This window comes from Neomonachus schauinslandi, chromosome 10, assembly GCF_002201575.2.
Source record: "Neomonachus schauinslandi chromosome 10, ASM220157v2, whole genome shotgun sequence".
Taxonomy (NCBI): domain Eukaryota; kingdom Metazoa; phylum Chordata; class Mammalia; order Carnivora; family Phocidae; genus Neomonachus; species Neomonachus schauinslandi.
This window is the reverse complement of record NC_058412.1, coordinates 116,840,725-116,866,528: the sequence shown is the minus strand read 5'-3', so window position 1 is coordinate 116,866,528 and position 25,804 is coordinate 116,840,725. Positions and strand designations below refer to the sequence as shown.

At 41.8% G+C, this 25,804-nt stretch overlaps 1 protein-coding gene across 3 annotated transcripts in view; it reads right to left on the bottom strand.

Moving 5' to 3' along the window:
* CTNNBL1 (catenin beta like 1) overlaps positions 1-25,804 on the bottom strand; it is a 156,278-nt gene that overhangs the window by 45,220 nt on the left and 85,254 nt on the right. For all 3 annotated transcript variants that reach the window (XM_044918492.1, XM_044918493.1, XM_021688906.1), the window contains exon 11: positions 17,112-17,293. In XM_044918492.1, the coding sequence (XP_044774427.1) occupies positions 17,112-17,293 (182 nt within the window). The remainder of the gene's footprint in view (positions 1-17,111; positions 17,294-25,804) is intronic.

The window sequence follows — 25,804 nt, the reverse complement described above, 5'->3', positions numbered from 1 at the left end:
CACACACACACACACACACACACACACACACACACACACACACACACCCCCACCCCCCCCAGTGCAGCCATGCTACAGTTGGTCAAATAAAGCACGAAGGGCCTGAGGTCTATGTGCCTTTCCCAAGGGGTCTTTCTCAAGAGGAAAAAAGCATTTATTAGTGTCATGTGCCAGGTGCCTGTGCTAGGTGCTTTACATACTCTTTCTCACTTAATACTCGTGACACCCTTGGAGTGGAATATTCTCCTCATTTTACAGAGGAGAAAAAATAAGGCCCACTGGAGTTCCGTGCCTTACCCAAGTTCTCAGAGCTAGTGAGAGTCAGAGACTGATCTGACCCCCAAGGCCAGCTTTTTTTTTTTTTTTTAAGATTTCATTTATTTGTGAGAGAGAGAGAGAGAGAGAGCACGTGAGCGCCCACACAAGCAGGGGGAGGGGCCGGCAGAGGGAGAAGCAGGCTCCCCGCTGAGCAAGGAACCCGATGCAGGGCTTGATCCTAGGATCCCAGGATCATGACCTGAGCTGATGGCAGACGCTTAACCGACTGAGCCACACTCAGGCATTCCCCCCAAAGCCAGCTTACTTTCTGTCACCCCAAATCTGCCTTTCTAGTGGTGAACTAAATTTACTAGCACCCAAATTTCCAGGGTACTTTTTAGCAAACTGAGTTGTGAGAAATAAAGAGACCCCGTTTTGAACAAAGCTACAAACTAAACTGCTGATGTCCCTTTGCTCTATATAAAACAGATGGTTTCTGGCAAAAACTGACTTCCAAGTAATTTCTGTGAAACAAATCCCACTTGTTTACCGCTGTGGAACCCAAGATGCATTCCCAAGGAAAGAATTCCCTAGCCTGCTTCATCATAAATATTTGGTAAAGGGGGATGATGAGCGGCCTCGGTGGATACTGGGCGTAGCAGCAAATAGCAGCAGTGTGTCCTTGCTGGTTGTGGTATTCCAGAACTCCCCTCAGCCTAGCCACGTGATCTTCCCTGCTCGGTGAGACACCCCCAGCAGGCCTCTGACGTCACCCTGGCAGCTCCTAGAAACTCTGTGTGGTAGAGTGGGACACACACTGGAACAGGGACAGGGAAACATTTTCTTCTCCAGCATGATACTCATAAGCACAATAATAATCAGAATGGCACTCTTCCTCTCTGGGACCTCAGTTTCCCCAACTGTCTTTTGAACAGTGCTCTCAGCCCTCAAAATCTACAAAATTCTTCTCTTTCTCTGTGTCAAAAGTTCTCAACGAAGGGGTGGGGTGAGACGAAGATTCCACTGTCGGAGGCGGTCTGCAATTTTTATGTGTGTGCTTGTGACAAATGAGGGGAGCTACCGGCATCTACTGGGTGGAGGACAGGCATGCTGCTGAACACCCTACAATGCACAGGACAGCCTCCCACCACAAAGAGTTATCTAATCCAAAGTGTCAGTGGTGCCCAGGCTGAGAATCCCTCCAATCTAAGCTACTTCTGACATCTAATAGTATGACACTACACTATCAATAGATCCCAGTGTTAGCATATATATTCTAGCTAAAAAAATGCCTAAATCCAAGGCTCTCATTCATATAAGTTATTAATTTTGTAAATTACAAATTCCATACATACGGTAAAATTATATGTCTAGTGGTTACCTTAAAATATTCCAGGGGAAAAAAGAGGGGAATAAAAAAAGAGGGGAATGAAACAAGGTTGGCAAATGTTAATCACAGGAGTTGGGTGATGGGTACATAAAGTTCAAGGTATAATTTTCTCTGCCTTGTGTTTCTGAAATCTTTCATAATATAATTTTTCTTCTTCTTTTTTTTTTTTTTAAAGTAAGCTCAATGGCCAACATGGGGTTTGAACTCAACCCTGAGATCAAGGGTTGCATGCTCTACTGACTGAACCAGCCAAGTGTCCTTGAAATCTTCCATAATAAAAGTATTTTTTCTTCCAAGTGAGTTTTTATTCAAAGGGATATAAAAGATCAAAGGAATTCTACCCCCCGCCCCCTTCAGCTTAAGACATACTCTATGCCGGGGCAGAGCTCACAAATGAGTGGAAACAAGCCAGCCAAAGACCACCACACATGAGGATGCTATTGGGAGCGTTAGAAAGGGACCAGTCTGAATACAAATGTGGAAAACCAGGGAATGCTTCAAGGAGGAAGAAGGTTTGGGAGAAATTCCGAAGAGTAAGTAATCAGTCTCACAGAAAAGGGAGTAAAGGAGTGTCTCAGTCAAGGGAAAGCATCAAGTGTCAACACATGGTGGTCAAGACATGGAGGAACTACAATAGTTCAGGCTGGAGACAGGGCAGGGATGAGAATGAGGAACAGCAAGAGAAAGCCAAACGGGCAGGTTTTCTAGGTCATGCTAAAAAATCTAGACTTCATCCTAGACCAGCATGAAGAAGCCCTCAAGGAAGCAGCAGAGTCATGTGATCAGATATGGGTTTTAGAGGTGCCCGAGGCAGTTCACCTATGCTTTGGAAGAAGCAAAGACAGACTGGAGAGAGGAAAGAATTCCAATAATGAGCCCATAAGAGGAGAAAAATGTTGTAGTCATCTGAGAAAGGAACTAAAAGAGAATGGGGGTTAGTGTGGACTTATAGGAATTATAATGGGATTAACTTCAGAAGGTATTTATGATTATAACTAATGCCATCAAATTAACTCCAAAGAGGCAGAAAGAGAGGTCTGCCTTAAGGATACCAAAATTGGGATTAATAGAGAAGAACCTATAAAAGGTCTAGAAAAATAAAATAAATTTAGTAGATTTATCAATGATAGCCAAGGAAGACAACAATATGCAGGCTATGGCTCCTTCCTTTCTCAGTTTTTGAAGGTTTTAGGCACATATAAGAGCTATGACACTGAGGCTAGGATTGTCTGCCCCGGCTGGGTTAGGAGAAGGCTGTCCTGGCCCAGGTCCTCTGCCCTCCTGGTCACCTCAACTAGCCTTGACAAATACAGTCAGCAGTCTGGTTCATTGTGCTTATTAGACTCTAACCCTAAGACCACGACACTGAACGCCTGCCTCTTCCAGAGCCCCACACCACATGCTCTGGTACCTTTGTATATGCTATCCCCCTACCTCAAAGCTCTTCCCTTTCTTGTCCACTTGGGACATTCCTACTCACTTTCAACCTTCGTCGGGATCAATGAAGGTAATTAAGGTGCCTAAGGTTACTGTGATATTGTGACTTATAATAAGATACATATATTTGGTCTTTGCCCCCCTTTCTGGCATAAAATTCCTAAAACCCTTGGAATTTCCTAAGAGAGCCATAAAGGTGTCTTTTGTTAATTAGGTGACTTCCGGAATGCCCTAAGGATGAGGGCTGATTGCCAGGAAAACCAATCATGTGATTAGAGGGTTGTAACTTTCAGTCCCACCCCCAGACCTCCTGGGAGGGGAGAAAGGTTGCAGGTTCAATCTACCATGCCTACATAGGGAAGCCTCCCTAAACACCCAAAGACAGGTTTGGAGAGCTTCTAGGCTGGTCTACACATGGAAGTGCTGGGAGAGTGGCAGCTGGAGAGGCCATGAAAGCTCCACACCCCTTCCCCATAACTTGCCCTGTGCAGCTCTTCCATCTGCTGTTCCTGACTCATCCTTTCATAATTAACTGGTAACCTAGTACGTAAAATGTTGCTCTGAGTTTTGTGAACTGCTCTAACAAATTAATCGAACCTGAGGAGGGGGTTTTGAGAACCTCTGATTTTATAGCCACCTGGTCAGAAGAACAGGTAACAACCTGGGCTTGCGAATGGCATCTGGTGGGGGGGGAGGGGGGTAGTCTTGTAGGACTGAGCCCCCAATCTGTGGAATCTGAAGCTATCTCTGGGTGGATAGTGTCAGAACTGAGCTGAATTCTTGCAGACCATGCTGGTGTCCAAGAACTGCTTGTTGCTGTGGGGAAACCCCCCTCCATCACACTGGAAACTGAGTCTCAAAACACAACTGGTGAGGGATTTGAACTCAAGTCTGCATATGTTCTTTCTATAAGGCTGTGCTATTCTGCTATTAAGAACCATGCCAAGCTTCTGGCTTAGAAAAACACATCCAACTTAATGTAAAATGTACAGAAAAAACTTTATTATAACAAGGTTCATTATTTCAAAAATTTAGATTGACGTAAAAAAAAATTTCATGTCCCACATTACAAAATACACCCACCCCTAAAAAAGAAAAAGAATTCACAACCCACATTACCAAATGCCAAAAAACTTGGTAATAGAACTTTCCTGCCCTGCCAGTATTATAAATTACCCTATTTTATTTCTAGAAATAACTGAAGTTACTGGATTGTCGCTTTGGTGATTAAAAGTCATTTAACTTTTTGGTTTTCAGATGTCTCCTTGGGGAACTAAAGCATAGGATCAAGAACATGCGCTTTGGGTTCCAGCAGATGTTAATTTAAACCGTGGGCATGATTTGAAAAAGTACTTAACTTCTTTGAGGTCGTTTGCTCAGCAATGAAACAAGCTAATGACACCCCACACGGGGCTGATGGTAGGGATGCTGACATCACGTCTACACGGGAACACAGCAAATACTCCATAAACATGACACCAGTGCCGCCTTCGTCAGCAGTAGTAACCTCACACTGGCTGACACACCATCAGGAAAGCCAGCCTGTTACCGAGGCTAGCTAGCAAACACTGTTATTCGGCAAGTTTGCCAGCCCGCAGGCGTACTTAACAGTGGCACGATTTATTAGTAATCAATACATTTAAGAAAGTTGTAGGCATATTTTTTAGTGATTATCAAAATGATACGCTTAATTTATTTTATGGTAACCCTGCAGCAAATAGGGAACAAATTAACAATCATTTTCTTTCTATTTTGGAGCCAGGGACAAGGAAGAAAAGTGTTAAAAGAAAAATATATAGAAGGAATGTAGAAGAGACCAGGGAAAAACCATGTAACATACACCACCACCCTAGACCACTGCATAATTTTATGGTATACAAAGCACTCCCCCCATACATCATCTTATCCAGTTCTGACACACTGAAATGTTACAGTTTCCTTCTTAAAGGTGGGGAAACAGGTTGGGAGGGGGCAAATACTTAACCCAAGTCACAGAGCCTGAGCCTGAGTTATGGTAGAAACATAAACACAAATCCCCTGAACCCAGCCCGGGGAGCCTTTCTAATAGGCTACTCAAGGGATTTAAAGTTACTATGCTCACAGGGGCACTCAGCTGCAGAATATCACCCCCATGCCCCATGATGGATCATAGCAAGATTCTCCAGCCCCATTCTCAGTGGTGATCTCCTCAGCCAACACTCCTATACTTTAATAGACCCACACCTAAAAGAGAAAAGAGCTGCTTCTCTTGGACCTGATACCTGAGAATAATTTCTGTTTGGGGATCATGTTTGGCTACCAGAAAAGAATGTTCAACATCTTTCCAACCTCCTTCTTATGCTAATTACAGCTCATCAGCATCTGGACACCCACAAGCAAAATCAATCTGACTATAAAAGCAAGCCAAAGACATTTTCTTACCGTTAAAAACAACAACAACAAAAAACAAACAAGTAAGACTGCAACATGATTAAATACACAGAGCATTTCCCCAGCAACCTGCAGGCTGCTGCATATAAAAATCACATCCAATATCACAAGAGTCCGGGAAGGTGGACACTAACAAACATCTCACACAGGTAATTGTATTCTTTATGACCAGTGAAATGTATACAAGTTTATTTTCAGTTTATCCCCTTCCACATAATATCTACTGCTAGATGCCAGCATGTCCAACACATTCAAATAGTCACACAATTAAAAAAAATACCATTTGAAAGGCCTCTTCAGCTCCCCTTACACTGTAACCAAGGGACCTTAGATGCATTAGCCTTCAGTCAACGCCTCATTTCCTTACCATCCTAAAGTCCCTGCACATTCACAATATTTGAAAAAGCCAATATCACCATCCAAGCACAGCTGACCTTTCCAAACTATCACCTCCACAAGCTGATCATGTAACCTAAAATCTAGCCTGCCTTCTACAAATATAGTCTAGCTTCCTAACTGTTATAAAAGACTCACCCGGACAAATATGCCCAAGACACACTGAGTAAAAACAGCAGGTTACAAAACAGCACACACACCATGATTCCATTTACACAAAATTATATGCACATATACACAACCCCTACTCCTAACATAGATGTCTGAATGGATGGTGTCCATGATGCTTCCAGTAATTAACTCTGGGTGGTGAGACTGGGGGTGATTTTTACTTTCCCTCCACCCTTTCCACAATGCTTGAATTTTCTACATTAGGTTATTTTATTCATACTCAGAGAAAGCAACAAAGCCATTTCTAGCAAGCCCCCCCTAAGACCCACCATGTCAAGAATCTTCTCTTGGCACAGAGAGAAAGCAAAAAGGATGCTTATCTATGCTTGCACTCTGAACATTCTAGCCAGTGGTTCTCAGAACTAGCCAAGCAACAGGCTCTGAAGCTGTACAAAGATAGGTGCTCAGAGTCCCAGTCCTCAGAAATTCTGGAAGTGGGGCCCAGGCATGCATATTTTGTCAAAGCTCTTTGAGTGATACTGATCAGTGGGGGGTCAAAAACTATGGATTTATGTCTCATTCCCAAAAGGGGCCCCACAGAGGGAGAAAACAGACCAGTGCTGACTGAAGTGTTTAAAGGCAGGCAATTGCAACGGAAGCAGATAGGACTGTTTAGGAACAGAAACCGAAGCCACAGAAAAATCCTAGTAAAGGCCATGTACTAGCTGTGTGATTTTTCAAGACAACAACTTCTCTGTGCCTCAGTGTTCTCACCTGTAAAATGTGGGTAATAACACAAGTTTCATGGGGTTAATTGTGGGGATTAGGTAAAATGAGATAATGAATGTAAAAACTTTCCAGAGTACTCAGAACAAGAAACGCTCCCAAATGAGAACATTAGGAAGCACATCTGAGTAAAGATTATGTGTTGAATTTTAATAAACCAGAGCCCACAGGTGCTGCCTGGCCCCGAAGTTACTTCCTCATTTTGGCACCACCTAAAAATGCTGGAGAAATAGCCTAAAAAAGTTTGGCTACTTCTCTACGGTTACTTCCACATTCCTGATATTTGTCTTACTTCCATAAAGGAGATGCACTGCATACTAAACTAGTTCCATAAAATTTAATCAAGATTATAAATGAAAACTAACAGAGTTATATTGACAAAATAATAAATGTACCAGTGGAAAATTCTATATTCAAAATAAGTATTCAGCTAATGCTGTCACCAGAGAACTAAGTTTCTACCTGGCAAAATGAAAAACATAAAAGAAAAACAGGAGTGATTGTTTCTCCTTCATCCTTTCCACTCAGATTTTTGCCAAATTAGCTGAGATAGTCAAAACAACTAAAATTATTACTATACCATGATCTGTAAAAATTGGGGGGAGTCCGTTTCTTGGTATAACATAATGAAATAATATAAGAACAGCAATAATCACCAACATCAATAAATGCTTACTATGTGCCAGGTACTGTCCTAAGCATCATACACGTATTAACTAAGTCAGTCCTCACAACAGCTCTGCAGGATCCTTCAAGGTCTGGCTTCTGCTTAACTACCTCAACTCCGGCTCTATGCTCTTCTCACCAATGGCTGGTGCCAGACTGGTCTCAGAGGGTACTCCTGGGAAGCCTAATAAAAACATAGATCTGCCGACATTATGCAGACTGGTGAAACCGGAAAGCGTGAGAATGTGTCCCAGAAGAATACATTTGAAACAAGATTCCAGATGATTCTTATAGGCAGCTAGGTTTAAGGTTCACTACAGTCTATCCTTTCCAACTTTTATTTATACATGCTGCTTTATTCACTTGACATTCTTTCACCTGGCTAACTCACACTGACCACTGGCTCAAGAGCCATGTATCTGAGGTGGAGTGATTTCTAATCTCCACTTGCTCTCCTCACCACCTAGGACAGATGGGAAGCCCCTGGTCCCTGCTCCCACAGCGCTTCACGCTACTTCCGCCTTTTACCTTGCAATATAAATACAGGTTTCTATGTCTCCCTAATTTAGCTGTGAGCTTGTTCACCTTCCATCTACGGCACTAAGCCTGGCACAAAATAGGGGCTAGTGGTCTGTTAATAAAAGAATGAATGAAGCCTCATTAACCTACCTTCAGGGCTCTTATCTATAGAAACAGACATGTGAGTCAAATTCAAATAGAAGGGTCTGGTACCTCATTCGTGATATGATATATTTTGACGGGGCTAGCATGATCAGGATTATAACTGAGGGCCCATCAAGATAAATAGTGGCTGTCCTATCTCTTCGGAAGCCTTGCTAGGACCCAGCCTGTCCATACATGAAGTCCTGGTCCACAACTGGGCTTCACATCCACAAAAGTTAATGAATTGGCATCCTACATGTAAACGTAAAAACTGGAAGAGGTTGAGAGGACTAATTTTGAAAGGAGACTGATCTGCAGTAGCTATATTATCATTTATTAAATTGTCACATGCTAGGCTATGTAGGATGCTCTTGATCGTTATTCTTCAAAAAACTCTTTGAGAAAGGTTTTATCAGGCTTGTTGATTGAAGAGGAATTCAAAATCCAGAAAGAATAACTTGCCCAAGGCTACCTGCTAGTTTGGGGGTAGAGCTAGGATTTGAAGCCAGGTCTGTCGGCCTCCAAAGATAATCCTCCTTCCCCTGCTCTGCGTTGCCTTTGGATGCCAACCAGAAGACCCCTGGAGCCAACCTGGTGTGGGAAAGAGCTTTGGAAGCAGACCTAGGCTCAAATTCTGCTTTTGTCAACTTACCTGCTAAAAGGTATTTGATAATTAACAAATTCTCTAAGACTCATCTCTAAAAAGATTAAACTGGGGCGCCTGGGTGGCTCAGTTGGTTAAGCGACTGCCTTCGGCTCAGGTCATGATCCTGGAGTCCCGGGATCGAGTCCCGCATCGGGCTCCCTGCTCGGCAGGGAGTCTGCTTCTCCCTCTGACCCTCCTCCCTCTCATGCTCTCTGTCTCTCATTCTCTCTGTCTCAAATAAATAAATAAAATCTTTAAAAAAAAAAAAAAAAAAGATTAAACTGCCTAATTCATAACGTATGTACACCTGTAAAGCCCTGAGTCTATTAGCAGATGCCCAATAAATATGAGCTGGCCATGAGCTTATTTTCCCTCTTCCCCTGCACAAAAGAAAAGAGCAGTTTCTTCCGGGATGGCAAATAAATCCTCTGTTTCACGATCTTCCTCACTGGCAAACAACTATGTTGTGCTCTAGTTGGGAAGGGCCTGTGGGTAAATCCTTAATATGACTGGAACCAGTTAGCAAGCCAGATGTGCAACACTCAAAATCATGCCCTCAAGCCTGATGAAAGGAACCCAAACACATTGCTTATTTCAGCATCCCTACATTTTGTCATCTGAGGTCAGGAATGAGACAAGCAGCTGGAGGGAGAGAAAAGGAATTGATCCAGAAACTGTTCAATTATGAGGTTTTCAAATAGCAACAAAAACAACAGCAAGACATTTCCATCCTCGTTTAACATAAAGTGCCTGTTAGTACATGACTTAATGCTATTCTTAAAATTAAATACCGTTCGCTCTTCACTTGCTCATTATTCTGACCACTGTAACCAACCCTTTGTAATTTTCAAGCTTGGGGAATATAAAAAGGGGGACAAAAATCTTCGACATTTCTGTTTACAGACGATATGGAGACGTGGGGACAAGGGGCTCCCTGGTATGTCCTCTCTGGGGAAGGTTTTTCTGTTACCTTCCACATGGGACCGACATGTTTATAGTCCACAGACAGCTATGAATGGCAGATTCAGGGAGGGAAGGCATTTCTTTAGGTAGATAACTTTAAGAATCACCAACAGAGTAGAAAAAAGAAGAACACAAATGGGAAACCCATCTTCATCCCAGCCACTAATATTAAGGAAGCAGACACTGTGCTAATAAGCACTTGATCTGTCTTATTTCACTTAATCCTCACATAGAACCCTTATGAGCTAGATTCCAATATCATCCCAATTTTACAATTGAGGAAATACAGACTCAGAGAGGTTAAGCAACTTTCCCAAAGTCACACAGCTTGTAAATGACAAGACCAAGACACCAACATAAGTCTTGTCTTAATCAAAAGCCCATATTCTTTATCATCCATATCACAATAACTAGCTATATATGCTTTAGCGCCCACTGTCCCTCTGGCATTTCCTTCACTGGTATAAGAAGGAATGCTATGTATCTTTCAAGGAACACTCAAATGCCATCTCTTTTCTTAAGCATTCCCGGAATCCCTAGAATACTCCTTCCTCTAGGCTTTTACAACCTCTAGTATAACAAGTATTAGTATAGTATGATGTCTAGGGTCAGTATTAAAATAATAATCTATAATAAGCTAATATTTATCAAACCCCCACATGATGTTAGTTCTGCATTAAGCCAGTCATCTCACAGTAGTAATTCTCACACTAACCCAAGGAGGTAGGTATTAATCCTATTCTTACAGATGAATAAACAAATATGTTTTAAACACTACTGTGGGACAGAAGCTGAGTGGCCTTGTGGGAGAACCATACATTGGTTAACATGGTAAGAATCCCTTGAATTGTGCAATGCTCTTAACTACTGACATTTGCCTTGATCCTGTCATGGTTAATGCTATGTTGGTGTTAAATAAATTCATTTATACATCCCACCAATATTTACTGAGCATCTACCATGAGTGAGCCCCGTGAAGGGCACTAGCATTGCCTAGACACAATCTGAGTCATTTTGCCATTTGCTCCTAATACCTTGTGCAATTCGAAAGGGGAAGTAATTAGAGCCTCCACCATCATGATGACCTGCCCCTGGGTCAAAGCACCAAGATTAGAACCAAGGTCTTCTGGTCAAGAACTTTTGATTTCACCAGCAACCCAGAGAAGAACAAGCTGGCGTGGATCCAGAAGAGCACATACTGATGGCATTGTTTCATGCAATGAGTGTGGGATTTGTGGTCAGAAGCTGAGGGTGTAAGTCTTAGTTTAGACACCCATTATATGACTTGAAGTCATGACAACTTCCTCATTTTCAGAATGAGAAATACCACTCCCCTTGTGGGGTGGCTGTAAGACTCAAACATGATCAGATGTGTAAAGGCACTCCTACAGGTGCTGAATACAGGTAACAACAAGCCAGTAGGTTGAAATCCCTGCACTGTCTGCTTCTATCCTATTCCCCTCCTCTGCCTTCCACCAGCAGTGCCTTCCTCGCTAAGCATTCCTATTCTCCTGTTCCCCTTAATAATGAAGTAATTCTTGTTTGGTATGTATGTTTTTGCATTTGCTAATATGGTTTTCTGGTAAATACATGTGAAACTGCTTTATTCCCTATGTTTAGTCCCCCCTCCCATAGACTGTAATTTTACAGCTGTGGGCTGGGAGTGTCTCTCTCATTTGGGTGGGGGCATGCAGGATAGATTTTGAGGGGACAGCAGAGCTGGGAGGCTAGGGCAGAGAGACTTCTTAAAGCTGTAGTGACAGGAGAGGTGATAAAGGGCAGAGTCGTACTGGAGAGGACTGACTCAGGCAGAATTTGCAGGACTTATGATCAATTACATGTGGGGACTATGAGAGTGAAGCATGGCGCATGGATCTCTGCCTTGGGTGGTGGAGTGGAGGGTGGTGCTGTGACCATTCCCCAGACAGGAAAAGCAGATAAGCCTTGGGCAATGAAGGAATGAGTGTGGTTTTGAATGAGCTGAGTTGGCCTGTCTGATGGAATTGTCTGCTGGTTAATTAGCTGAACTGACTAGAGCCTGGGAAGATTTGGGGATCAACAGCAAAGAAATGTGGGTTAAAGCTGCAGGAAGCAGATGAAATCAAGGACAGTATAAACAGTAAAACACAAAAACAACTGAGGGAAGACACTGCCAACCCATGCAAAACCGAACGCTTGAGGGACAGGGACAAGCCAAGGAAAAGGATCTGGAGATGGAATACCAGGGAAGAACACATCCCCCAGAATTTCGTTCCTGTCTTTGTTAAATTTTGAACATAGCAGGATCCCTGATAAAAGGCAGCCCCAAACGATGCCATGTCATTGGCACAAGCCACTGTGGAGGCATCAAAAATGTTTCTTTTTCACTGATGCTGACCAAACTCGCTTCTCTTCTGATGGTAGCAAAGGTTTTGCCATTTCCCTCTTCCAACGTGAGTAGGTGGCAGGAGCTCTGGTCTGTGCTTCCTGGCTGCTGGGAGTCCGAGAAGCACCAGACAACTACACACTTCCTGATGCATGGAGTCCGCTGGAATCACTTACAATTCTTTGCAGATGACAGAAGAGCATTCTTTAAAGCACTGACCTGTTATCAACTGCTGTCACTGCTGATGAGGTAGAATGTGTGCATATGCCTAGCATGCACACCACACACCTACACACTGCTTCGTAGCTCACTCCCTTAAAGCTCGGAACAGCCTCCAGGGGAACCATGTTAAAACAGCGCAATTAACTAGAACTGCTACAAACTCAATAACTCACTTACCTAATGAAGCAATACAAGGACAATTGGACCTACTTTAATAAGAATTTTAAAAGAGACAAGAAGTAAAGGTCAAATGCCATTTCTGGATCCCAGCTCTTTTCTTCTTCCCTCCCATTCTAAAGCAGTTAAACCAAGGAGACGACGCATACTATGCTAATCCTTATAAAATCAAGGAGGCAGCCAATCATGCTATTATACCCAAAGGCAAATTTTTTCTTTCCAACCCAACCCCCAAGTTAAGTGCCTCCCCTGATCTATTTCTGAAGGTTTTATTATGCAAACCTGAAAGGATTTCAATTACAATAATTCTTGTCCTTCTCCAGCCCAACTCAACAAAAGCGGAACTAAATTACCAGCAATTCTAGGCCATAAGGGTGGTTTTTGCTTCTTACCTCCCCTCTAGAGTCACCTTAATCTAGAGATTCTCCTCTCCCAACCCCTTCTGTCGACTTGGGGAACACAGCTGTTTTTACGCCACCCCACTATTTAGCATATCATGACGCCTAACATGCCCATCAACAAGCAGTCTGCCCAGTCTCACGCAGCTATCATGGAGTAATTACACCGCAGGCCAGTAAAATCCACTCACTCTCCCAGTCACATACCAGCCCCCTCCTAGGGCCCCACCCCGCCCCACAGGTGTGGGCAGCCTGGTTTCCTGGTGACCTCTAAGGAGAATGGGTGCATGGAACAAAGGCCACGATGGGCAGAAGTGGAGACAGGATTGGTAGAGGTGAGAACTTGTACTTCTTAATGTACCTACTCTATTCTGAGGTCCACACTAAGTTTACATAGGTCATTTCACCTGACCCTCACAACCACCTCACGTGGTACATCTAGCATTTCACAGACAGGACAACTAAGGCTCAGAGAGTTTAGAAAGATCGCATGGTTGATAAGCAGCACATCTATCTGTACCACACCAGGCTATACTGCTACCCTAAGAGTTTGGGGGAAGGTGCTGAGAGGTGACAAGTGCTGAGACTGGACCAGGATGAACTTAAAGACAGTTCACTCTCATATGTGACGAGTCCCTGAGGTTTGACAAGAAAGGGAGGGAGCACAGAGCAGCCCTCTAGAGGTTCTGGACTGGCAAGCTAATTCTCAGCCTATAGTGCTTAATTAGGAGTTGTTGGATTACCAAAAGAAGTTTGTCATAGGGTGGCCTCACTTATATAAGGAAGTTCTATCCATAATGTACATAATGTACGCTATCTTAAAAATAAAACTGCTATTTTACCAGCAAAAATGGTTTTACTCAGGATTAGTAGAGAATTACAATTCAGGCCATTCAAGCTATGGCAAAACTATAAGCAAGTCCAGAGAACAAAGGAGAAGACTGCTCTTTTATTGGGGGGGGGGGCGTCCTGAGGGGATGTTATAAACAAAAGTACACCCATATAAACCAGGAGTTTGGAGTGTAGTGGCTCTTCATTGGCTAGGCTGTTGCTGGGCAAGGGGAAAATCTTTCTTCCTCCTCTGGGGTAGTAAAGTATAAACTTCTTCCTGTGGGGAGTGCAAGATATGTCTCTTCCCTTTGGCGTCTGCAGTTGACAGCAAGTGTTAGGGGATGAGAGCTCCCCCTTCTGGCCTCCTCACTCCATTTTAAATGAGGTTTCCTTTATTCAATTTCAGACGCGGTTCTTAAGGGCATGGCTCTAAAGGAGGGCTTCTGCCATAATTTCAAAGCCAACGGAATAAAGTAAAACTTATGGCTAGCAACCCATTTGTTTTTGCTTTCAAACAATCTACTAAAGTCAACTGCATTGACTTCAACCCTGCAGGGTTCTAGGGAGAGTCCCAAATCCATGTTTGTGCTTAACCATCAGTCCTTTAGAGAAGTGGTTGTTCATTCATGCAGTCAATTAATGTTTACTGTGCGTCTACCACATGCGGAGCACCAGGCTAAGCCCTGGGACCCAGAGGTGACAAGGCCATTGGTTCCATCATCTTAGGGCTATGAAGGCAAAGTCCTAGGACCAAGACTCCATGTAATAGGAGGCTCTATGCTAGTCTAGGGGCTCATCATATGCTTCCCTGAGAAAGTGACATCAAAACTAAGGACCTGAAGGGGTGCCTGGGTGGCACAGTCGGTTGAACATCTGACTCTTGGTTTTGGCTCAGATTGTGATCACATGGTTATGAGATCGAGCCCTGTGTTGGGCTCTGTGCTCAGCCCAGAGTCTGCTTGGTATTCTCTTTCCCTCTCATGCTCTGTCTCTATCTCTAAAATGAATGAGTCTTAAAAAGACACAAAAAACAAAAAAACTAAGGACCTGAAGGATGACTGAAAGGCATCCAGACAGACAGGTCAGAGAAAATTGTTGCAGATGGAGGGGAGAGCACGGCAGAAGCCTGGGGGCAAGAATGAGCTGGGCATGTCTGCAGATACTCCTGGTGGTCTGAGGCTGCTGTGCTCTAACTTACTACACAAACCTGGTCCACTTGCATCAGAAGGGCCAGCACAGGGAGAATAACCCCGAGGACAGGACAAAGAAACCTTGCACCATGTGCCCCTGCCCTACTCTGCTCTGCCTCCATTCTCACACTCCCATCAAGGCGTGAGGGCCAGTGTGCCAGGAGCAGCACCAGCCACCAGCAGGGGCGGGAGGAGGCCCAGGGCTGCATTTTCTCTTTGGGGTTCATTTCTTCTGTCTGGGTGTTGGTGTATTCAGAATGCAGAGCTCATCCTCACCAGCCATTACAGGCCAAACATGCCTTCCAGGAGCTGTCTTACCAAGCCACTGCCCTCACTAATATAATGTTATCAAATTTCTAATGCAGGTATACTCTAAAGCAAATGTACTGTTACCAGCACGCCACTGGGCACATTTTTCAGAAGGAAACAGCTGCTCACTGAATCTGTCACTTTTCCTCTACGCAGTACCATGCACACAGAGCAAGAGCCTGCTAAGGGCTGTTTTCCTACTGTACCGTTCTTCAAGCATGCTCAAGATGCATCAGGTCTCTCAACAGAATCCCGAGTCAGCCACGGCACAGTTCCTGGTGAGTTTCCTGGATGATAGGATAAAGCCTTGACAACTAGGGCCTGTGCCTCAGAATCTTAAGGTATAGGTATCAGAGCTTCTAGTTCACTAGTCTAGTTTCCTCATTTTACAGACCCGAAAGGAAAATGCAGTCCAGAGAAATTAAGTAAAAGGTCTGTCGTCACACAGCCAGTGAGCCGTAGAACCACAGGTTGGTTCCTTTCTCAGCTGATTCCCTTACCTAAAAACCAGATCTACTTCGGAGGTTGTGAGGCCTAAATTAGAGAGCCCATAACCCAGTAGTGCCAGAAATGCGGCAGGTGTCCAATGACTGATGACTGTCTGCAAAACTTTGTCTCTTAGATCTCCAAAACAACCCATTCACTTTCCTGGGGCCTCATTTTGCTAAATTCCCATTGAGGAGAGGAAACAGACTGGCAGTGGGGTTAACGTGTTCACAGCTGGTGTGTGGCCAATAACTGATTGGGGATGAACCAAACTCTCTCCTTGTTCTCAGATTTCAAGTCCAGTTTTTTGCCCTGCCAGTTCCACCCCAGCCTGACTTTCTGTTGTCTCTGGAGAGCTGATGTGATCAGAGAAGACACTGCTGGAAGTGACCACTGAAGACAGTCACATCACCTTCCCTTTAGCCACTGAGTTGGAAAAGGCTAAGCCAAATCCACTTGAGAAGGGATAGACAGGAACTCTCAAACTTCTACCCAGGAGGGTGAGGAATCCAAAAGATCCTGTAGATATCCACACCAATTCTACCAATCACTGACAAAAAAAAATCACCCAAACCATGGAACAAACATTAACTTCTGACAAGACAACCAAATGGGCCAATCAGCTCAGGTTTTTCCTCCTCTCTCACACACACCAGCTCCTCTGCCCCCTCCCCACACTTTAAAATAACCATCCAACCATGTAAATTCCCCAGTGCAAGTGTCTGTTAGTCTCCAGCAGAACTGTCAATGCTCATAAATTCCTGGCCTTCCAGATTGCACTGCAGCTACTTACGGGGGGTGGGGGGAGGGATGCAGCAGGCCACCAGACAATAGGAGGAGGAGATCGGCCGAGCAATAACTACTCTGGTTACAACATCGAAATTCATGGCAGCATTTTGCTGGGAGTGTGCACCATCAGGGAGGAGAAACATAAAAAGGGGAACCTTGGCTGTAAATAGTTTATTTCGGTAATTCCTGATGTTGGCTGAATCATACTTTAATACAGAAATACATGAAAGCACCACTCTGGAGGTGACATGTGTTGCCACCTCATTTCTCTTTTCAAAAGGGTCTTCCATCAGAGAGACACCTCACTACAAATTACAGTGAAGAAAACAAAACCCTCACGCACAGACTTATTAATAGGCCAGAAGGAAATTAAACCACCAGGATTTAAGGAAGCAGAGAACCAATGCAACAAAGACCATCAGTGATCTGGGGTCTCCAGGCTGCATTTTCATGCACAGAAAATGGAAGAAAAGAAAAAGGTGGGACTCTTCCGGTCTCAGAGTCCGCTCCTCAACCGCACATCACAGTTTTTCCAAAGTAGCTCTCATTCCCTCCATTCTTCCTAAATTAGTAGGCTGACTTTTCCAGTGAACCCTACCTTCATGTTCCTTCTCAGTGGTTCCTACTTTCTTGATCTTCCTGGGAGATTTCATAAAGAGAGGAAAGATGGTTCGTAAGCCAAGAATATCAACAAACTTATGGCAATTGTCTGTGCCCTCGGGTCCAATCATGGCATGGTCCAGCACTTTGAGGGCACTGCTCCGGGAGATCTTCTTTTCTCTGGGAACAAAAGAAGTTTCATATAAGGCACTTCATGGGGATGTTCTAGTCTCCAAAAAAAGGGGGGGGGGTGTACTCATTAAAATGGGGGGGAAAAGAAGGAAAGAACAAAACAACTTAAACACCCACCAATGAGAATATTATTACATAATGATAGATCTGCACAGAATATTATATACTTGTTAATAATTAGGAAAGTCTATCATAGAATGAATGAATTCCTATGGCCAGAATGATAAGCACAAAGGGTAATATTCAAAATTCTATATGAAACATTCCCTCAATTATGTGAAAAATATGTATTAAAAAAGACTGGGAAGAAATAGATCAAAATGCTAACAGAGGTTATTTCAGGGTGGAGGGATTATGAATTGCCTTATTATTCCTTTTTCTTTCTTTTAACAGCTTTAACAAAATATAATTCACATACCATACAATTTACCCATTTAAAATGTACAATTCAATGAATTTTAGTATATTCACAGATATGTGCAACTATCACCACAGTCAATTATAGAACATTTTTATTATCCTGACAAGAAATCCCCTACTCTTTAGCTGTCACCCCCCTCCCCTCCCACCCGACCCTACCCTAGCAACCACTGATCTACTTTCTGTCTCTATGGCTTTGCCTATTCCAGACATGTCAAGTAAGGGGTATCATACAATGTGTGGTCTTTTGTGACTGGCTTCCTCCCCTCAGCATCATGTTTTCAAGATTCATCCATGCTGTAGCATGTGTCAGTACTTCCTTCTTTTTTGTGGCTGAATTATATAGTTCATTGTATGGATATGCCACAATTTGTCTATCTGTTCATCCACTGATGAATATTTGGGGTGTGTCTACCTTTTGGCTATTATGAATAATGCTGCTAAAAACATTCTTGTACAAGTTTTTGAGTGGACATATGTTTTCATTTCTCTTGGATGTATGTACACCTAGAAGTGGAATTGCTGGGGCATATGGTAATTCTATGTTTAACCTTCTGAGGAACCATCAGACTTTTTTCCAAACTGGCTGCACCATTTGACATGCCCACCAGCAGTGTATAAGTGTTCTGACTTCTCCACCTCTTTACCAATACTTGTCAGCTGATTTGTTGGTTCAAGCCATCCTAGTGGGTGTGAAATGGTATCTCACTGTGGTTTTAATTTGCATTTCCCAGATAACTAATGCTGTCAAGCATCTTTTCATGTGCTTATTACAAACTTGTATATCTTCTTCAGAGAAATATCTATTTCTCTTGTGTCTACTACAGTACTGAGTAATTCCTCAGTAAATACTGAATATTGGCTTGGTTGGTTGATTTAACAGGTACACTACGATGAAATGATTGACTTGCTCCTATCTCATAGGTGAAGGCTATTCAGATCCTTTTCCCCTTTTTCAATTAGCTTAATTCTTTTTATTACTTAGTTGCAAGAGCTTTTTATTCTGGATACAAGTCCCTGATATATGATTTGTAAATATTTTCTTCTATTCTAGGGGCCGCCTTCTCACTCTCCTGATGGTATCCTTCGAAGCACACCAGTTCTTAATTTTGATGAAGTCCAACTCATCTGTTTTGTCTTTTGTTACCTGTGTTTTTGGTGTCAGAGCCAAGAAACCATTGCCAAATCCAATGTCATGAAGATGTACACCTATGTTAGCTTTTAAGAGTTTAATACTTTAAGTTCTGATATTTAGTTCTTGATTCATTTTGAGTTAATCTTTGTATGTAGCGTGAAATAATGGTACAACTTCATTAATTTGCATGGGGATATCCAACGGTCCCAGTACCATTTTTTGAAGACTATTCTTTCCCCATTCCATGGTCTTGGTATTCTTGTTGCAAATCAGCTGACCATAGACACACAGTTTTATCTTCTCAAATATTCTCAAATATATTCTATTAATTTATGCCAGTTCCACACTGTCTTGATTACCAACCACTGCTTTTAGTAAGTGTTAAAATTGGGAATCCTACATTGTTCTTCTTTCTTTTAAGACTGTCTAGCTATTCTAGGTCCCCTGCAATTCCATATGAATTTTAGGATCAGCTTGTCAATTTCTACAATGAAGTCAGCTGGCCTTTCGATAGGGATTGTGCTGGATCTGTAGATCATTTTGGGGGAGTATTGCCATCTTCACAATATTAAGCCTCTGATCGATGAATATGAAATATTTTTCCATTTATCAGCTCTGCTTTAATTTCTTTCAACAATGTTTTGTAGTTTTCAGAGTATAAATTTTGCACTTCTTTTGTTAAATTTATTCCTAGGTATTGTATTCTTGATGCTATTGTAAATGGAACTGTCTTCATAGTTTCACTTTTGGACTGTTCATTTCAAGTGTACAGAAATACAACTGATTTTTGTACATTAATCTTTATATTATCCTGCAACCTTGCTGAACTCAGTTATTAGTTCTAATAACTTCTTGGTGGATTCTTTAGGATTGTCTACAGACAAGATAACATCATTTGCAAACAGAAATAGTTTTACTTCTTCCTTTCCAATCTGGATGCCTTTTATTTCATTTCCTTGCCTAACTGCCCTGGCTAAAACCTCCAGTACAATGCTGAATATAAGTGGTGAAGGCGGACATCCTTGTCTTGTTGCTGATCTTAGGGGGAAAGCATGTAGTCTTTCACCATTAAGTATGATATTAGCTGTGGATTTTTTTGTGGATGCTCTAATATGAAAGGTTGGAGAAGTTCCCTTCCATTCCTAGTTTAGGTATTATTTTTATCATGAAAGGTGCTGGGTTTTGTCAAATGCTTTCTGCATCTTATTATTCCTTTCTCTATTTTTCAGTATCTTTTATTTTTCCATAATGAACATGTATTACTTTTTAGACTTAGGAGAGTTAAATTGTTTTCAAGAAAAAATAAAGGTGATTTTTCCCCTGTCACTGGCTACTGTTCTTGCAAACAGTTCTCTAAGGAGTATAATTTTCTATAACCTTATAGTGTTTTCTTTAACACTCTATGAGATAGGAACAAGTCAATCATTTCATACCTTAGTATACCTGGTAAATCAACCAACCAAGCCAATATTCAGTATTTACTGAGGAACTACTCAGTACTGTAGTAGACACAAGAGAAAAACAAAAATTAAGACATGGCTTCTCCTTTCAAAAACATGTAAATCTATTTGGGGAGACTAAATTAATATGAAATCATCACGCAAAAGTAGAAGTCGGCAAATAACTTTTTCCCCCATGTATTATTCAATCTACAAATATTTACTGGATACATCTCATGTGAATATGACAGATCAAGACCCAGTCCTCATGGAGCTTACACTCTTAACTGCAGGAGACAAATGGAAAATCAAGATACTTGATAGTCTGTCATGGAAATAATGCAATGTAAAAGAATGAAAGAGGATATTTTAGGTTAGGTTATTAAGGAAGGACTCTTTAAAGGTAACATCTGTATTGAGATCTGAGTGTTGAGATGAATCGGTTTTGTACAGTTTAGGGGCAAAACATTAAAGGCAGAAGGAAGAGCCCATGCAAAGGCCCTACGGTGGAAATGGGCCGGCATGGTCAAAGAAGAGACAGAAGCCTGCATTTTTGAAGCATAAAGGAACGGTATTCCTAGCTTAGATCTGAGGGGAAAACATGGGCTATACCAAAGATCTTGTATGACACAATAAGACCTCCAAGTAAAGAACTGGTTCTAGGAGTTAAGATATAACTCAACACACTTATTCTGAGACCATTATGTGTTAGTTACTTTAGAGGGAGAGAGAGATTATGTATATGTGGGGGAGTATAGGAAAAGAAAGATATATATGTAAGTATTTCAAAGCAGGTGAGAGTAAGAGGGGTGAGTGTGAGTTACTCCTAGTAAAGCCTGGAGAAGAAAGTCCATCAGCTTAAGAGGGAAACCAGGGTAAGATTTTTTTTAATTATTATTTTTAAGAATATGGAAAATTCAGTCATATTTTTAGAGCATCGAGAAGCCGGTGGTGATAAGGATACTAAAGATATAAAAGGGGAGAATGGACAGATGGAGTAAGGTGACTATCAGGCAAGGGGAGGCAAGCCTTACCAAAAAGGTGGTAATAACATAACCCAAAGCCCTTCACCCAATTTCTCACCTGAAAGCCAAAGAAAAGGAATCAGAAATAGCATCCCTTTGGATAGCCTTTTGTAGAGGAAACAATATTAAGACATGGCATTATTAAAGTGCTAAGGATGACAAGGCATGCTTATCTTAGGTCAGACAGCCAGCCAAAATTGAGTCCCAGTGAGTGGAAAAAAGGGGAGTACGTAAAAAGCTCGTTGATAGGGCCCGTTGGTGCTAGCCCATCCTGGTTTACCTGAGACTGTTCCATTTTTGGCACTGAAAGTACCACATCCTGGGAAACCTCTCAGTCCCAGCAAACCTGGACTGAGCAAAGCTGGACATCTTACTTGATGCCAACCTCAAAAGACCAAGGATGTATTATAAATATTCTTACCTTTACTCCCCTTGCCATAGAATTAATCAAAATAACCCACAGATACTCACAAATGACATTCAACACAACTACTGAGTTTAAAAGAAAAAAAAAGGTTACTACTGAGTACGTGCCTTCATGCAGCAGGCAATACACCAGCTGCTGGTAATTCTAAGCTCCCTGTCTTTAAGCAATTTAAGGACAGTTAAATATAAATAATTTCAAAAGCCCAAAGCAATGGAGATTAAGTCCAAGTAGGTGAGAGGTGGAGATAATTAATTTTATCTGGGAGAAGTCAGTGAAGGCGTCACATGGACGGCAGATAACATCTGAACAGAGTCTGAAGAATGAGCATTTGCCAGGCAGAGAGGAGAGAGTGAAGTCAGTGGTGACAGAGTGGGTACACAGCACGTGCAAAGGTACGAAGACCGTTAAGAGCATGCCACTTAGGCAAAGCAGAGGTAGCTGTGAATGACCGGGGTTAGCAGATGACTAAGGAGAGGCGGGCAGAGGTCACAACAGGCCCTAGATGTGCTGCCTGGGGCCCCTGGGCTCCATGCCACAGATGTTGAGAAGCCACGAGATGTTGAAGAAAAGGAGGGCACTAGATGGATACATTCTAGAAAGCTTACTCTGGCAGCCATGTGATGAAGGCACTAGAGTGAAGACAGAGCTGGGGAGCAGGCAGGACAGTTAGGAGACCATGACAATGGTGTAAGTGAAAGATGACAAAGAGTTTGCACACCATACTGGTAAAAAAAAAAAAAAAAAAAAAAAAAAAAAAAACCAAAAATTAAAAAAAAAAAAAAAAAAAAAAAAAGACACCAAGCTGGAATTCTAACAGGAAACTAGGCAAATAATCTATTTGTTTTCACTGTAGCTGGACTTGAGCATCCTACTTCACAAACCTGAATTTGCAAAGGTTATGACTAGGGCACATAATGATGTGAGCAGAAATTAGGAAACCAAGCTATAATATCCTCATTGTTTAGTCACTAGGAAAAGGCCTCCTGAGATGAAGGATGGTCATGTACCAGGGCACCTTCAGTTACCATGCAGCATACATTCAAAATATTTCACAAATAACACAGAACTGTTGGAAATACTAAAGGTAAAAGACTCTGATTTAGCCAAGGCTCTCTCTCTCTTTTTTCCTGCCTAAGCAAATTCAACAAACAAAAGATTTAAAAAGTAAAACCCTTCTTCACGTCGGCAGTGTAAGACATGTTTAAAGGGGGCAGTAATTGCATATTGATCACCATTTAGGCAAGCTGCATGGAGGTGAACTTTGGAATATTCATTGGGCTTAAGTTCAGGCTTTTAGCAATCAATAGCTGTTTGGCCTGACTTTCTTGGGTTGACTTTATTTGAAATATTTATTCTACTGGAGGACAAGTAGTTTATCTTAGTCTTGTCTGGGTTCATCAGGTTGTCGATCACACCAGGACCAAAATGAATGCTAGCCTCTATGAAAGTGGGCGGTTGTGGGAAATGACACACAGTCATCTACTGCTCCTTATCCTGCCAAAATGAACCTTTTGACGAGGAGGAAGGGATGGGGAGAGGGAAGTTCTCCATTGTTGTTTTAATTAGCTTGTTCTTTATTATACAAAAACACTTTTGCAATAAACACGCATTCTGAGTATAACTTTTTTTGTTCATTTGTTCTTCCATCAAATACATGAGGTACCTAACAGGTGCCTGACAGAAGGTGACGACATAGAGGCAGGCACAGCTCCTGTGTGTCAGGAACTCAGTTCACAGGCGAAGACAGGTATGCAGACAATGGGTATACTGAGAAAAGCCTAGCACCACAGTGAAGGTTTTCTTCTACAAAGTAGAACATGAACGCAGGAAGGAGGGCTGACCGTATCTGAGTCAGAGAGGCCTCACAAAAGAGATGATGCCCGAACCAAGCTTTACTGGATGTCTTTCCCAGACAGGTGAAAAGGGAGAGGGTGTTTCAAGCAGACGGAAAGAAGAGCGCATGCAAAGACACAGTAAGCTGGGCACATTCAGGGAAGCGGTGCACGGTACTGCTAGAATACAAAGAGCAAAAGGGCAGCAGCAAAACATGAAGCCTGCTGATTTTGTGTATTAGAAAGATTACACCTGCCATAGTGGATCGAAAAGTACTTGCTGGTGGCGGGGAGCAGAAGACAGAGGGAAAATATATCAGAGGCAGAGAGATGGGGAAAAAAAAAAAAAAAAAAAGCAAAGTAATAGTATACTAGGAGTGAAAAGGACTGAATTCAGATTGAACCTGGGGTGCCTATGAGACACAGCAGTGATGTCCAGCTTAAACGTATGGGTCTGGAGTCTAGGAATGAGATTAAAAAGGACTGACAAATGGGAAAAAAAAGGTGACAGGCAGGCAGTCTTTAAATGATATTGTGAACCACAAATTAATCCTGGCAAGAAACTTGGATAATGCCATATGAAATAATTTTTGTTTGCTTTACAATGTACACGATAAAGTTCACTTCCTTTCAGCTCCCAGAGTAGAAGATCACCTTCCAGGATCCAGGATTTCTATGAATGAGACAGTGAGATCAAAATAACTAAATTCATAGTTGCTCTCAAACTATTGTGCCAAAGAACACTGGTGCTCTGGGAGATGCTAAGAGACACTCCACCGCTAAAACAGAATAATGGTGGTCTTCTCTGTTGCTAGACATAGTTTTTCAATTTTCCATTTCTATTCCCATCCATTTTTCATAAACTACTGGTACCAACCACTGCTCAACTAATTGCCAGAGAACAAAACAAATATGTAGAAGACAGAGGTTAAGATTTTGGTGTATAGCACTATGGTAGGCCCGGTATGCAGAGAAACCACTTATGCCATGGCTGAGCTGATGGTAAAGTAAGATGAACAATCAAGTGACCAAAAACCAGGGCTCTAAAGAGCACACATTGGCAAACTTTATGCAAAGGGCCAGACAGAAAATACTGTAGGTTTCATGGGCCATATATGGTTTCTGTAGCATCTTTTCCTTTGTGTGTGTTTTAAAATATATGTGACACTTCTAAGATACAAAAAACCATTCTTAGCTTGTTGGTCTTGGAAAAACAGGCCTCAGCCAGATCTGTTCCACAGGCCTTCGTTGCCAATCTCTAATAAAGAGGATCAACAAAGCTCAAATCTGGTTCTTCAAAAAGACCAATAAAATGGACAAATCTTTGGCAAGAGTGATCAAGAAAGAGAGAAAAGGCACACACACAAAAAAACCAGTAATGGGTATGATAAGAAAGGGAGAGAACTACAGATACAGCAGATATTAAGCCAACAGAGCATAAGGAATAATTTTAAACCAGAAACTTGGAAAACAGGTAAGATGGACAAATTCCTAGGAAAATATAAATTTCCCTAACTGACTCAAAAAAAAAAAATAAAAAAGAAAACCTGAATGGGTCTATACCCATTCAGAAAACTCAATCAGTAGTTAAAAATCTTCTCTCAAAGAAAATTTAAAGTCCAGAAGCAATCACTATCAAGTTCTACCAAATATTCAAGGAAGTAATTCTAATATTAAACTCCTACATTATTCGACTCATTTAATAAAGCATCATTCAACTCATTTATAAAGCTAAAACAAACAAACAAAAGCTTTCTGAGAGTAAACTTACAGGCCAAACCCACTCAGGTATTGGTATCAAAATCCTAAATAAAATACAGAATCCTAAAAAACATAAAAAAGATGGGCTTCTCCCAGGAATGAAAGGTTAGTTCAACATTAGAAAATCCGTTAATGCAATTTTCACCATACTTTAAAAAACCATCTCGATAAATGCAGAAAAAGTTTTTGATAAAATTGAATGATCAATTATGCAAAATCTGTGACATCAATAAGAGAAGAAATCCCCTTAATCTGATAAATGCTATCTCCAAAAAAACTCAAAACAAACATTATACTCAATAAAATACATTCCCTTTAACCCAGGAATAAGAAAAGTTTGCCCTTGATCACTACTCCTTCCTATTTAATCTTGCATTAAAAGTCATAGCTAGTAAAATGTAAACACACGCACAAACTAATAAATTATTGAAATGAAATGTGACAGAAAATAATCTTATTC